Here is a 16,439-nt window from a genome sequence, read left to right on the forward strand (position 1 = left end):
TAAAAAAAAAAACACACAACAAGACCCATCTATATGCTGCCTACACGAGACTCACTTTAGATGGAAGGATACATATAGAGTGAAAGTGAAGGGATGGAAAAAGTTATTGCATGCCAGTGAAAGCCAAAAGAAAGCTGGGGTAGATCTACTTATGTGAGATAAAATACATTTTAAAACAAAGACTGTACTAAGAGATAAAGATGGATATTATTTAACGACAAAGGCAATAAGCCAATAAAAGGATATAACATTTGTAAATATTTATTCATCCAACATAGAAGCACCTAAATATATAAAGCAAAAATTAGCAGACCTAAAGGAAGAAATAGACAGCAGTACAATAATAGTAAGAACTTTTAATGCCTCACTTGCATCAATGGATAGATTATCTAGAAAGAAAATCAATAAGAAAGCAACCATGGGGTGCTTGGGTGGCTCAGTGAATTAGGCATCTGCCTTCAGCTCAGGTCATAATCCCAGGATATTGAAATCAAGCCCCAGCATCAGACTCTCTGCTAGCCAGAAGCCTGCTTCTCCCTCTCCTTCTGCCTGCTGCTCCCTCTCCCTCCTCCTGCCACTCCCCCTGCTTGTGCTCATGCATGCGCACATGCTCTCTCTCTCTGTCAAATAAATAAATAAAATCTTTTTTAAAAAAATCAGCCTTAAATGATACCTTACACCAGATGAAAGTAACAGATATATATAGAACATTCTATCCAAGAGCAACATAATACACATTCTTCCGAAGTAGATGTAGAAAACTCTCCAGGATAGAACATATGTTAGGCCAAAAATAAGTCTTAATAAACTTAAGAGGATTGAAATCATATAAAGTATCTTTTCCAACCACAACAGCATGAAACTAGAAATTAATTACATGAAGAAAACTGAAAAATTCACAAATATGCAGAGATTAAGAAACATGCCACTGCAAAATGATAGTTCAAAGGAGAAATCAAAAAAGAATTATAATTCTTTGATTCTAAAAAAAGAAACAAACAAAAATACTTCAATAAGCTCATAGATATAGAGAACAGATCTGTGGTTTCCAGAAATGAGGCAGGTGGTGAAATAAATAGGTAAAGGGGATCCAAAGGTAGAAAGAAAAAATAAAATTAAAAACAGTAACAATTAAAAAGAACCCAATTGGGACACCTGGGTGGCTCAGCGGTTAAGTATAGGCCTTTGGCTCAGGGCATGATCCTGGAGTCCGGGGTCAAGTCCCACATTGGGTTCCCTGCATGGAGCCTGCTTCTCCCTCTGCCTATGTCTCTGCCTCTCTCCCTCTGTTTCTCCCATGAATAAATAAATAAAATCTTAAAAAAAAAGAACCCCAATTAACCAAAACTGATAATATCAAATCCATGCACAAAAAGTCCTTAATTTTATTTTCTATTTATTTTAAACATATTTTTATTTATTTATTCATTAGACGAGAGAGAGATAGAGACATAGGCAGAGTCTAAGCAGGCTCCTTTCAGGGCACCAAATGCAGGACTCAATCCTCGGACTGGGATCATGCCCTGAGCTGAAAGCAGATGCTCAACCACCAAGCCACCCAAGCATCCCATTTTCTATTTGTTTCTAACAAGTTTTATTAGTTGGTTTCATAACTCATAATAAATATATATCTATTACTCTTATTGAGGATCCTTTATGCCTGTTGGATCACTTCTTTTTTGCTGCTTTCAAAATTCCCTGACCTTGATTATGAAGTGTTAAGATATGGATCTTGAGTTTATCCTACTTGCAGTTGTTAATTTCTTGAATGCCTAGATTAATATTTTTCATTAAGTTTGGAAAATTTTTGTTCATGATTTCATATTTCTTCAAATATTCTTTCTGGCATTTTCTCACCTCTCCTTGTAGGACTCCCATTACATGTATGTTGATAAACTTAATGGTATCCCATAGGTCTCTAAAGATCTCATTTTTCTTCATTCTTTTTTCTGTCTCTCAATTGTCTCTCAATGAAGACAGATGTCTTCATGTTTATTGATTTTTTGTGTGTGTGTGGGGAGAGGGTGGCTCAAATATGCTGTTGAGCCCCTGTAGTGAATTTTCATTTTAGTTATTGTACTTTTCAACATTAGGATTTTTATTTACTTCCTTTTTATAATTTTAATGTTAATGGATATTCTCTGTTTGATAAGATATACTTTTCTTTAGTTCTTTAGACATGATTTCCTTTAGCTCTTTGGACATATTTAAATTAGCTGATAAAGTCTTTCTCTAGTAGATCCAATATCTGGGCTTCCTCAGGTAGTTTCTATCGACTTTTTCCCCCAAGTATAGGCTATACTTAGTTTTAATTTGCATGTCTGTTATGTTTTTGTTGAAAACTGGGCATTTTAAATCACATATTGTTGCAATTCTGGAAATCACTCTGTCCCCTTCCAAGACTTATTGTTGCTAATTGTTTTAGTTGTTTAATGACTTTAATGAATTCTGTAAAGCCTCTATTTGTGATGTGTGGTCACTGGAGTCTCTACTCAGCTTAGTTATCACTGTTGAATAGGCAGAGATTTCCTTAAACAGATGAAGCCAATCAATCTCTCAATAAAAGAGTCTTGGCCAGGGCTCTGAGTGCATGTGGAGACACACCTTCCATGCTAAACCAGGCAGTTTAGACTCTGCCTTAATCATCACTTGTTGCTTGCACAGAGCCACAAGGTCAGCCAGCAGTGAGAGCTTGGGGATTTCTCAGGTCTTTTTGTTTTCAGCAGGTGCATGGCCTTGCACATGTACATGATTTTCTAGGTTCCCAGGAATATATTAGAGATTTTTAAAGCCATAATGGACATCTTATTCATCAGTTTTTCCTTTTAAGCTTTTTAGTTAGCCTATTATTTATCCTGTTATTTATCACCTCAGGCAGCTGTGATTAAAACATTTGCCAGCAAATATTTTTGACAAATGACTCCAGAGAGAGGCCTTAAGCACCAGGTGAACTTTAGTCAAGTCAAATAAAGATAAGGCTTAGGATGTCATGTTCCAAGGAACCACCAGAGAGGTCAAACAATTAAAATTCTTTCAGGATGAGGCTTTGAAAGAGCTCCAGCTCTGTTCTGCTCCCTGTGGTACCAAGAATGTGGGCTGCTTTTTTTCAAAACTCTCACTGAGCTGGGGACAAAAGGGACAATAATAGGACAAGTTAAAATGCCATAAAACTTGTCATTCCTATTGATATTCAACCCTTTTTTTCTTGAGTAAATTCTCCTTGGGTTGCTGTTTTCTAGATCTGAAAAAAAGTCAATTCTTACATTTTTTCCCATCTTTTTTCATTGTTTTTATGGATAGGCAAATTTTTGGAGCTCCTTCGTCATTTTCTAGCCATAAATATTTAACAGTAGATGTTATTATTGACATTTCTTGGCAAAAAAAACAAAAAAAACAAAAACAACTTGCTACAGGTTTTCCTAATATGTTTAACAGAGTAAGCTATTGCATGTTTTCTCTACTAACTTATGAATTTATTTAAAAATATTTGTCCAAAGAATGCCGTTAATGGAAGTGATATTGACTTTTTCTTTTTTGGAAAAAGCTATTGGTCAGTATTTCAGCATATTTTTAAATGCCACTCACTAATTTATAATAGTCAAACTGTGTTTTCACTATAAAGAAGAGTGTTAGTCTTCTTCTAAAATATGTGATGGGAATATACCTCACTGTATAATAAAAATTGTCATTATTTAGACATTTTACAAAGGGGAGGAGGAGCTAAGTAAGCAGTTCCTTGCTTAACTTTTAAACTTTTTCTTTTCCAGCTTTATTGCGATATAATCAACATAAAATGTTGTATAACTTTAAGGTGTACAGTGATTTAATATACTTGTATATTGCAAAATCGTTACTACATAATGTTAGCTATAGTTTTAAAAAAGTTTGTATTTAAATTCCAGTTAATTAACACAAGCTAATACTAGTTTTAGGTGTACAAGAGTGATTCATTACTTACATACAACACTTGGTGCTCATTACAAGTGCACTCCTTAATCTGTATTACCTATTTAACCCATCCTCCCACCCACCTCTCCCCTCTGGTAACTATGAGTTTGTTCTTTATAGTTAAGAGTTTTGGTTTGTCTTTTCTCTCCTCCCCCGACCCCCATATTTGTTTCTTAAATTCCATATGTGAGTGGAATCATATAGTATTTGTCTTTCTCTGACTTATTTTGCTTAGCAGAATACACTCTAGTTCCATTCACATTATTGCAAATGGCAAGATTTCATTCTTGATGGCTAAAATTCCATTATGTGTATATATATATGTATATATACATCTCTTCTTTATCCATTCATCAGTCGATGAACATTTGGATTGGTTCCATAATATGGCTATTGTAGGTAATGCTGCTATAAACATTGGGGTGCATGTATCCATTTGAATTAATATTTTTGTATTCTTTGGGTAAATACCTAGTAGTGTAATTGCTGGATTGTTGCTACTTTTTGATTCTAAAAAGAGGCTGAAACACCATCTTGCTATTAGAATGGCTATAGTAGAAGAAAGGGTCACTCAAAGTCTAAAGTTTAAATTTTAGAATTGCAGGTCAGCCTGAGCTGATCAATCATGAAGTTAATTCATGCTACCTAAACTTTCAAAGGACTTAGGTGTAAACAAGAACGTGATTTTACTAATCATAAAAAGATACTCTGCAACAGAAACTGATATGTAGGTTGTAATCGTGCATTATCTTTCAAAAGGCAAATCCAGGCAAGAAATCAAAATGGAAAGAAAAGGCTGCTAAAAAAAAGAAAAGAAAAGAAAAAAAGAAAAGGCTGCTAGGTAAGTGTGGAGTTAATACTAGCAAACAGATAGTTAGATAACCTTAACTATATTCAACCAACTACCCTGATGCGTAAATAGCCTGGTAGAGGACAATACCTGACATAATCTGAAAGACAATACTCCTTGTCCCAGGATGGTAGTAGAAATTTTGTGACGAAGTCTTATTCTTGGATCATTGCTGACCGAAAGGCCTCTGATAACACAGTCAAACACAGACAACTTGATTCAGTTTAGATTTTTTTATCTTCTTTTTTCTAAGTTACAATACATGCCTATCATTTCTGAGACTATACGCCAGTAGGTTTTGTTTGTTTGTTTGTGCTTGGGTGTTGTTAAAGCTTTTTAGCCAAGAGAATCTATCACAATACCTAGTTTTAATGTTTCCTTTATACTTCTCACGACCTGATCTTGTTTTATTTACTTGTATATTATCAACTTGTGTCTCATCTCCATCAAACGAAAGACAAAAGTCTTGGTGACTTTCTCCTGGGAGAAAGCTCCTAGGAAACAAGGACTTTGTATTGTTCATTATTATATGTTTATTGCTTTTGTAAGTGTCTGGACTATTGAAAACGATCAATGAATATTGTTGATTTCATTTTATTTGTTAATTATTATTTTAGGTCAGAGTATTTCATGAGGTGATTTTGTTCCTAATTTCATCAGGGGAATGAAATCTTAGCATTAATTTTGGAGTTTCTTTGCCTTTGTCTCCATGTTGATCTTCATTTTTGAGATTAGAATTTGAATGATTTAAAAAAAAGAATTTGAATGATTAAAAAGACATTCCTTTCTGTGTCCACTCTTACAGTAGAATAGTACAAACTTTAAAGGTGTATGGGGAGAGGTTGGTCACAGAATAAAAACTTTTAGTTATAAAATGACTCAGTTCTGGGGATCTAATGTATAGGTTGATGATTATAGTTAATAATACTGTATTGTATACTAATATTTGCTATGAGAGTAGATCTTAAATGTGCTTACCACACCAAAAAATAAAAAAAGGTAACCGTGTGAAGTGATGGTTGTGTTAATTACCTTGATTGTGGTAATTATTTCACAATATACACAGATACCAAAACATCACATTGAATACCTGAAGTTATATAATTTTGGCAATTATACCATAATAAAGCTAGAAAAAAAAATACATACATATAGGCATAAATCATTTTATTTCATTTTGCAGATATTGCAGCTTTTATAAAATGAAGATTTATGGCAACCCCAGGTCAAGTAAGTCTATCAGCACCATTTTTCCAACAGCATTTGCTCACTTTGTGTTTCTGTGTGCCACATTTTGGTAATTCTTAAATATTCCAAACTTTTAATTATTAGTATATTTGTTATGGTGATCTGTGGTCAGTGACCTTTGATGTTATGATTGTCATTGTTTTGAGGCACCAATTATAGTGCCCATATAAGACAGCAAAATTAATGATAAAGGTTGTGTGTGCTCTGACTGTTCTACTAATCTACCGTTCCCCCATCTCTCTCCCTCTTCTCAGGCCTTCTTATTCCCTGAGATACAACAATATTGAAATTAGGCAAATTAGTATATGGCCTATAAGTGTTCAGGTGAGAGGAAGTGTCACACAGCTCTTACTTTAAATCAAAAGCTAGAAATGATTAAGGTTAGCAGGAAAGACATGTCAAAAGCTGATACAGACCAAAAGCTAGGACTCTTGCATCATTTAGCTAAGTTGTGAATGCACAGAGTAAGTTCTTGAAGGAAATTGAAAGTTCTACTATAGTGAACACATGAATGATAAGAAAGTGAAATAGTCTTATTGCTGACATGAAGAAAGTTAATTCTCACCCTCATGGATGACTTTGGGGGGTTTAAAACTTCTGTGGAGTAAGTAACTGCAGATGTGATGGAAAAAGCAAGAGAGCTAGAATTATAAGTAGAGTCTTAGGTTGTGACTAAATTTCTGCAACGCATGATAAAACTGTAACAAATGAGGAGTTGCTTCTTAGGGAAGTAGTTTCTTGAGATGAAATCTACTCCTGGTAAAGATGCTGTGAAGATTGTTGAAATGACAACAAAACACTTAGGAGTATTAAATCAACCTAGTTGATAAAGCAGTGGCAGGGTATGAGAAGATTGACTCCAATTTTAAGAAAAGTTCTAATGTAGGTAAAAATGCTATCAAGCAGCATAGCATGCTATAAGGAAATTGTTTGTAAGAGGAAGAGTCAATTGATAGGGTAAGTTTCATTTAAGAAATTGCCACAGCCACTCCAGCATTCAGCAACCACCACCCTGATCAATCAGCAGCCATCAACATGGAGGCAAGACCCTTCACCAACAAAAAGATTAGAACTCCCTTCAAGCTCAGATGATACCTAGCATTTTCTAGTAATAAAGTATTTTTTAAGTTAAGGTATGTACATTATTTTTTTAAGATTTTATTTATTTATTTATTCATCGCACACACACACACACACACACACACACACACAGAGGCAGAGACACAGGCAGAGGGAGAAGCAGGCTCCATGCAGTGAGCCCAATGCGGGACTCGGTCCCGGGTCTCCAGGATCACACCCTGGGCTGAAGGGAGGCGCTAAACCGCTGAGCCACCCAGGGATCCCCTGTACATTATTTTTTAGACATCATGCTATTGCACAGTTAATAGACTACAGTATAGTGTAAACATAACTTTTATATGCATTGGCAAATCAAAAAATTTATTTGACTCATTTTATCATGATACTCACTTTATTGTGGTGGTCTGGAGCTGAATTCACAATATCTCTGAGGTATGCTTGTGTTTTGAAAGTGAAAAAAAAAGGACTACAGATAGCTGAGATCTATGGCCATTTTGTATGGTTACAGAACCAGAAAGTACATAGAGCAATAAATGGTTTAGAATGTCTTAAATTTCTCTTAATTATATTTCAGAAAGGTAAGGCAAAACATTAACTAATTGTTCCTATTACCTCCTTGGTTCTCATAGAGCATAGTGAGAGAAATTTAAAATTAAAAAATGTTTAGTTGGCTCGCTAGCAAACCAGTGGGTCAGAAATATGGGAAGAAAAAGTTGTTCTTTTTAGAAGAATTCACTTTCTTGTGGTTATAAGACCCAGGTTCCCAGTTTTTTATTGCTGGCTAACCTCTGGAAGGTAGTCTTAGCCTAGTAGGCCACCCTTAGGTTTTAGCCACATTGGCTTTCTTACAACCCGGTAGCTTACTTCTTCAAGGCCCACAGGAGAATCTCACTTTATTAGGTGAGGCCCACTCATCAGTCTCTCTGTTGATACTCAAAGTCAGCAGATTAGGGACCATAACAACATCTGCTAAATTCCTTCAATTTTGCCAGGTAACATAATCTAATATTGACCATATCATCATGGGAATAACATCAGGGCATATTTGGTTAGTGGTGAATGATTGCTTAAAATAGCACACTGCAAAAAAAAAAAAAAATAGCACACTGCAAACATGATCCTATACACAAATGACTGTAATTGGATTGTATAAACATCTACATAAACTTTTAATTTTACGTCACTTTACAAACTGGTATATCACGTTACAAGGTGCTTGTACATATTCTGCATTATTTGATTTTCATGACTACCTGTCAGAGAAGCACAGTAGGTATTAGCCTAATGCTACCAGTGGGGAGGCTGGGAGGGAAACAAAGCTCAAAGCTGTTAAGGGATTGTCCAAGCTCTACAGCAAATTAGTAGTGGAGTTGGACTTTGGTCTAGGGTCTTTTCACCCTGTGGTCCAGTCCTGTTTGTTGCTAATTCTATAGTTTTCAACCCATGTTTGGTGGAGTTCCGAGGAGAGGTATCAGGGATTACTGGAGAACTGAGGGTGACACTGATGAGGTAGGGCTTAGGGTTGATATCGTGGCTTGACTTTTGTTTATTCTATACATGTTGGGGGTTTTATATAAGCTTTAATAACCACTGCACTGCTCCATGCTGCCTTGTTAAATGTAAAAAAGAATGTTTCCAAAAAAAAATTTAGTTTAAAAAATGGTATAGATAGGTCTACACAAAAACCAAGAGTCTATTCCAGTAAAGTTTTAAGAAGCTGTCAAGTCTTGCAGCAGCTGTTGAACCTTTCATAAAGAAAGAAAAAAAAAACTGCATTAAATAGTTTGAAATGTACACTCAGAAAAAAAAAAGATGAACCCCACCTCCTTCATTTTTAAAATAAAAATAAAAAATTAGTACCTTCTCAATGTCTGGTCTCTTATTTTTCTTTTCATGCAAGCATTGACTAGCAACAGAGTACATAGTTTCAATGGAAGTGGGATCAGTGTCATTCATCTTTGGATCAATATAGTCTTCAATTGTCTTTTCTTCATCCTCAATTTCTTCTTTAATATCTAGCTTTAAAACAAATGTTAAAACTTTAGTCGGAGTTTCAAATAAAAGAGAAAGATATCAGAATGTAAATGGAATGATTTAATCTACTTCATAATAACACATACTCTTATTTTACTATTTTTATAAATTTACTAAGAGTTAAAGACATACAGGAGAAACCCGATTTATTTATTAATGCATTTATTCAGACAGATATATATATATATATACACACTTTTTAGATACCTTCGGCCATTTGCCTTTGGTTTTGTATTTATGTTGCTGAGCTAATTGCTTTCCTATTCCCATTGGCAGCATTTACTAGGCTGCCATCACAGGGTGATTTGCTGCTGCTGCTGCTGCTGCTTTATTTTTATTTATTTTTTATTTTTAGAGTGATTTGCCTCTTGGTGTGCTCCTGATAATGAGATTACAATTTCTAGACCCAGACTCCTGCTTCTTGTACAGGCAAACTTCTCTATGGGTACTCAAATTATGGTATCAAAGTGAAATGAAAAAGGGAAAAGGAAAAGGGGGACAGGGCTATGATAAAAAAAAAGTACTGTATAGTGAGAGAGGTGTAGGACAAGGATGATGTAGTGGGTTGAGCAGTAGCCTTGAAAATAATAATGATGGCAGAGTCTAGTGAGTTCTTTCAAAGATCACTCCCTTTTGGTTATACTTGTAATGAGTTTTTATTTTAATTATTATTATTAATAATATTTTAATAATAAAATCTTATTACTTTATAGTTATAGTGCATTCAAAATTTAAGAATAAGTCAGAGTATAAACATCCTTAAAGTTTTATGATTTTTCACTAGTATGTGATCATGTGTAAAATTATGACTGAGATGGATTCTGTGTTTTTCTGTATTTCATCCTTACTCAAACTACAGGTTTGAGGCTTTAATAGCATTTTGAAGGTGGAAAAAGTCTCATGGAAAAAGATTTAGGCCTGTAGACAAGTAGGCTTTCCTTAAAAATATAAAGAATTACAAGGTAGAAAAAAAGAGTTTATTTATTTATTTATTTACTGTCCTTCTGTATTTTAGTTTACACACTTTCTCTGTATAATCTAATTCACACCCAAAACTTTATCTATGCTTGGGCACTAATGGCCCCAAAACTCTATCTGCAGCTCAGGCTTCCATCCTGATGCTCAACATCCAATGGGACATATAATTTTATTTCTGTGATGAGGACAAAATATCACTATGTACTACTATTAAAAAATCCAGATATTATGCAAATAATAACTTTTCACAATAACATGTTCTATAAATATACTTCAATGTAAAATGTTATATAATAAGTTATACTGCATTACTACACATCTAGGGAACCATGGAAAGATTTGTAATGTATTTTTTAGTAAGGGACATCAGTATCAGTATTATAGTATATAGATATCATATTACTTATGGCTTTTCTTAAGAGTATGGCCCCAAGCCCTTGAGCAAATATATCATCCCTTTTGACTTTCTAATTTCCATTTTAGGGAAATAATCTGTTATACATATATTATCTGAATTTGTCACTGGTTTGCCTCATTAAAATACATAAATTAGAATCAAGTCAGTGTAGTTATTTAACTGGTTTCAAGAAAGACACATGATAGTATTTCTGTAATCTTTTGATTACAAAAGATTTCTGTAAATCTTTACTTTTATAAAAAGACCCTCTAAGTTCTTAAAATTTACTATACAGGAAAAAAAAGGGCAAGACCTAATTTTCTTATACTTTTAGCATTCAGGTGTTAGTCTATGTAAGTGCCAATGAATGCCTAATATGACACATAGGTAATGTGCTCAGTCATAACTTTTATAAACAAAATACTCCATACTGGAAACGGATAGAAAATTTTACTAGCAACTCCATTCTTATACAAATCTGAATAGAAGCCATATTGTTTTTCCTCTCTGAGCTAAAAAAGCTGTTAGTAAATCACCCTGAAAGTAACAAAATGAAAATATACTGCAGAAGGACTAAAAAATTATATAGTTCTATTCTGGTTTTACCCAGAACATAGAACATATAAGTGACTTTTTCAAGCTTCAGAAATACTTCGTGGCAGAGCTGAGATTAGAAATATGATGCTCTTTCCATATGCCACTATGTAATTGCCAAGGAAAAGATTGCCAATAGGAAAAGACATTGCTAGATGCCAAATTTACCCAAATAAATTTAGATTGTAAATGCAAAGAAAAAAGGACTGGAAAAAAATAGATCAATTACCAATAACTGAGGCTCACGGTGTTCATCTACAGCTGGAAGTCCAGTTATTATTTCTAATAAAACCTATGAAGACAAAAAAAACTATTACTGTAACACTCAAGACAACATATGGAAAGAATATAGATCTTGATTATGAAATCTGATTATTGGGACACCTGGGTGGGTCAGTGGTTGAGTGTCTGCCTTCCGCTCAGATCATGATCCTGGGGTCCTGGGATTGAGTCCCACATCAGGCCCCTACAGGGAGCCTACTTCTTCCTCTGCCTATGTCTCTGCCTCTCTCTCTCTCATGAATAAATTAAAAAAATCTTAAAAAAAAAAAGAAATCTGATTACTCATTTCCACACATTGCATTATGCCTTTTAGGCATTAAAGTAGGAAGGTTATGAGCTGAGGTCATTTCTCGCCATCATTCCTTCACAGGAATCTTGGGTTCCACCAATCTCCATGAGCAGTACTTTTCTACTGGCATCTTATTAAACAATAAGATCCACTCATCAGTCTATGTTCGGGACATTCCTTCTCCTGTCTTGCAGGGCATTCTTCCCAAAATAATTTTCTCTGCCTTTTAGAATAATATTTTCTAAATTTTAGGCATATCCTATAACTATATGCCTTAACTTCCCAGTGCTGGGAAGTTAAATTTCCATATAGGAAACATACGCAAAAATAAGATGAAGTAGAACCTGATTTCTCCAACTGTTTCTGCTCATTCCATCTTAAAAGTTATTTGGCAAAGACCAGTAGATTAGAAAATGCCAAAGTGTATGTATTTTAAAAAATATTTCATTTAGGGATGCCGAGGTGGCTCAGCGGTTAGGCACCTGCCTTCGGCTCAGGTCGTGATCCTGGGATCTGGGCTCGAGTCCCGCATTAGGTTCCCTGCGAGAAGCCTACTTCTCCCTCTGCCTATGTCTCTGCCTCTCTCTCTCTCTCTGTGTGTGTGTCTCATGAATAAATAAATCTTTAAAAGAAAAATTTCATTTAAAAAATATGACACTAAATGTGTGCTGTATGACATGATTTGTTTTATGCACTGATTTAATTTAAGCTTCCTACTAATTCATGAGGATAGTGTGGTAAAAATGTCATTTCTGGCAGTAACTTTAGAAATCAATTTAAAAATGTTCTACAACTTTGGAGAAGCTTTTATAAGCTTTCTCATTTAACTAAAGGTTAAAGTAAACAATATGCACATTTACATGAGAGAGCTAAGCAAGACAGGTGTGTTCAAAATATTCTACTTCCATTTCACAGTTATAGCCAGGATGATTATTTTTGCTGATTATATATGTGAAACTCACCACACCAAAGCTGTAGATGTCAGATTTGGGTGTTATTTCTCCTCTTAAAGCCTCAGGTGCCATATAAGCTGTTGTGCCCACAATTCTGCTAGTCATCACTGTCTGGGCAAATTTCTCAGAAGCCCGGGCAAGCCCAAAGTCAGATACTTTGGCTGTAAAGTCTTCATCTAGTAGGATATTTGCACTGAGAAAAAAATGTAAAGTTTGAAGAAAAAAATATTTTCCTTTTCAAGTAAGTCAAACAGTTCATGTTTACGTAATACGGGACATGCGTACATATTTAGAATATACCATTTCATAACCCACATTGTAAAAGCCTGATATTGTATAAGTAAATCTAGATTTCAGATTAAAGCAAAAGAGGAAAGATTGTTTTCTTTTTGTTTCTTGAGGAAAAATTTTAGGAGAATAAAAATGAAATAAAACTGTCTGCATTAGTGAGAGGTGTTTTCATTATTTCACAGAGAATTTATCACACGGGAAATTTCCCTCAGTCTCCTAAAGCACCATTCCTATTCCTTTCCTAACATTTCTCAACTCATTTAAATATAAATTTCCAACCAAAGTCTCTCAATTATTCATTTATTTATTATTTTTTTAAGTTTTTATTTTAATTCCAGTATATTTTAATTCCAGTATAGTTAACATGCAGTGTTATATTAGTTTCAAGTGTTATTCTTTTTTTTTTTGTACTATTGAAATCTTTCAAAGAGAAAAGAACATGGTTAAAAGGTCTTCATCCATTCATTACACACATTCAACTCATGCACACATAGTTGCATTCAATAAAACTTTATCAAGGACTCACTATGTATAATGGCATTTAAGCTCAGTCTTGCATTTGAGGGGGATTTTCAAATGCTGTCTGTGACAAAAGTACACAAATAATTTTTAAAAATCAAATAAATACTCCATAATGGTGATATTAGGTACAAAATGCTGAGAGAAAAACTACATGCGTGGAAGAATTGGAGAAAGGTGAACAATGTGCTTAGTCTTGAAGGATTATGAGAAGATGAGGGTTGAATGAAGGGGAAAAATGCATTTCAGGCAAATGTAGCAACGTGTACATAGTGATGAAAACATAAAAACCTATCAATTTCAAGAAACTGGTGCCAATGAAACATGGAGAGAATATGAACTTGATCCCATGAGAGCAGGACAGTAGGAAAAATGTTTAATAGTAAGGAATTGGTGCTGTTAGACTTGATTTTTAAGAACATAACCTGGCAGTGTAGTAGTGAATAGATGAGAACTGGAACAGACTGGTTAAAGGCTGACCAGGAAAGCTTGATTTATTAAAAGCAAATGAGAGTGAGAGTCTGGACAAAGAAATGATACTGTGGGGGCTGGAGAATTTTGAGGCATATTCAGGGAATTTTGTAATGAATATGATATGAGGAATGAGAAAGTCTTTAGCTTGGGACAGGATGAATGGTGACTTCATTTGATCAGGAAGGGAATATAGGAGGAAGACTTTGGTTTGGAAGAGAAAATGAATTCGATTTCTGACATGTTAACTTAGAGGCAGCTGTGGGACATCAGGTGAGGTGTTTTTGGTCTGGAGATACTGAAAATATAGGATCAGAGACTGATGATACAGATTTGAGAGGAACCCATACATAGATACCACGTAAGTCAATATAATGTCAGCAAGAACACGTTGTGGGGAGAGACAGGAGGTGAGAATATGAGGAAATACACCGATACGTAAGGGATGCCTGTTGCTTATCTAAGGCTGACCCCTCTACTTGGACTCCTTCCTATGTTCTCAGGAACCCTACTCCATAAATTATCTCACTTCTCTCTTCTATTTTTATCACCTCCCTCTTCCCCTAGGCATAAAAATGTGCTTTAGTCCTCATCATCTTAAAAACGTTTCCTGAATAACACATTATTTCCAGCCATCACCCTTCATTATCTAAATGTCGTAAGAGACTTGTCTACACTCACATCTCAGTTCTCCAGCTCCCGCAACCTCCTCAACTACATGCTGACTTCTGCCCAATTACTATGGGGAAGTAGGGCTCCGTAAAGATACTGATAACCTTCAGGGCACTGACCACAGGGTTATTTTTCTTTTCTTTTTTTTTTTTTTTCCCACAGGGTTATTTTTCAATCCTCATCCTGACCTCTAAAAAGCAACTGACATTTTTGACTAGTCTCTCTTGGGAAATACTCCTTTTCCTCGTTTTCACAGGTACCACACTCTCTAGGTTCTCATCTGACCTTTCTGTGCCTACTTCCTTAGATTCCTTTTTGAGATCATTCTCTTCTACTTGGCCATTAAGTCTTAAAGTTCCTCAGGACTAACCCCTTGGGATCTTTTCCTAATCTCTCTCTCTCCTTAAGTGAATACAATCATATAATATATCTTCAATTATCACTTATATGTAAGTAATACACAACTTTATGTCTTCAGCTCAGACTTCTCTCAGCTCCATATCTGTATATCACACTAACATCTGCACTTCTATATCTTAAAAGAATCTTAAACACAACATGTATAAAAGAGAATTCATATTTTCAGCCTTCAACCTGGTCCTCTTCCACTGCTTTCTATGTAAGTGAATTATGCCATAATCATCCCAGAAAGCAACTCAGGAAGCAAGAAATCCAGGAGTCATTCCTGACATGTCCCTCTCCCTGACCCCTCTGCAACCAAAGTATCAGCAAGTCCTCTTAATCTTTGGAATCTTCTCACTTCTTTTGATAAGAAATGCTACCACCCAGATTTCTGTAATAGCCTCCTAACTACCCTCTGACAAACTGTTCTCTACACTCGAGCCAAAGTGATCTTCTCCAAACTTAAGCAAGATGTCACATCCTGACTTACAATTTTTCAACGGCACTTGATTATATTTATGATAAAACTAAAGTCCAGGGACACCTGGGTGGTTCAGTGGTTGAGCATCTGCCTTTGGCTGAGGGCTTGATCTCAGGGTTCTGGGATCGAATCCTGCATCAGGGTCCCAGTGGGGAGCCTGCTTCTCCCTCTGCCTACGTCTCTGCGTCTCCCATGAGTGAATAAATAAAATCTTTAAAAAACAAAACAAAACAACAACAACAAAAAACTAAAGTCCATACCTTAGTCTATTAGATTGTAATAGACTAAGGTATGGTTTAGCTCCAGGCCAACTTCTATAATTTTATCTATGTCAATCATTCCTTCAATTTCTGCATTCAGTTAAACTACATTCATTTTACCTTCTGTAGTTCGTATGCTCCCACATTCCCTCTCAACATTGGTCTTATAACTGTAGTTCCTTCTGTCTAGAATGCTCTTTTCTCTACCTTCTTTAGCTACCCTCAAATTGTGCCTACTTATTTCCTACTCATTCTTTGGATCTTTGCTAAAATGTCACTTCCTCAGAGAACTCTTCTTTACATTAATACTGTATATAAAGACTACGTACTACTTACTGAAGTTCTATTAGTGATCTATGATTGATGTCAAAGACTACAAGTACTACTTTTGACTATATTATCTACAGTGCCTACCATATAGTGGGTGCTCAACTAATATTTGTTAATTATGTAAGAAGAAAAAGAATTGAAATGTACCCATGGAGCAATGAAAGTGATTCAGAAAATAGTGATGATCCAGAAAATAATTTTGACAAGGTAATAGTGGTCAAGAAAAACAAAAACAAAACAAAACAAAAATCAGGTAGGATGAGTACTAAAATAGGTCACTGCGGGAGTGGCTGGATTGCTTAGTCAGTTAAACATCTGCCTTCCACTCAATTCATGATACCAGGATCCTGGGATTGAGGC

The 16,439-nt window shown here is 35.1% G+C and overlaps 1 protein-coding gene and 1 long non-coding RNA gene across 10 annotated transcripts in view; one reads left to right on the plus strand and one right to left on the minus strand.

The window, feature by feature from the left end:
• On the plus strand, nt 1-8,795 carry LOC140617243 (uncharacterized). The gene is made up of 2 exons (XR_012017467.1): nt 1-4,789; nt 5,982-8,795. It is a non-coding gene; the product is annotated as an uncharacterized lncRNA (long non-coding RNA).
• The window catches only part of IRAK4 (interleukin 1 receptor associated kinase 4), a 27,604-nt gene continuing 18,663 nt past the window's right edge, over nt 7,499-16,439 (minus strand). For all 9 annotated transcript variants that reach the window (XM_072798257.1, XM_072798256.1, XM_072798255.1 and 6 more), the window contains 4 exons: nt 12,663-12,846; nt 11,359-11,421; nt 8,987-9,145; nt 7,499-8,871 (listed from right to left, as the gene is read on the minus strand). In XM_072798257.1, the coding sequence (XP_072654358.1) occupies nt 8,836-8,871; nt 8,987-9,145; nt 11,359-11,421; nt 12,663-12,846 (442 nt within the window). In that variant the 3' untranslated portion in view covers nt 7,499-8,835. The remainder of the gene's footprint in view (nt 8,872-8,986; nt 9,146-11,358; nt 11,422-12,662; nt 12,847-16,439) is intronic.

The sequence above is a fragment of the Canis lupus genome, chromosome 25 (assembly GCF_048164855.1).
Source record: "Canis lupus baileyi chromosome 25, mCanLup2.hap1, whole genome shotgun sequence".
Classification (NCBI taxonomy): domain Eukaryota; kingdom Metazoa; phylum Chordata; class Mammalia; order Carnivora; family Canidae; genus Canis; species Canis lupus.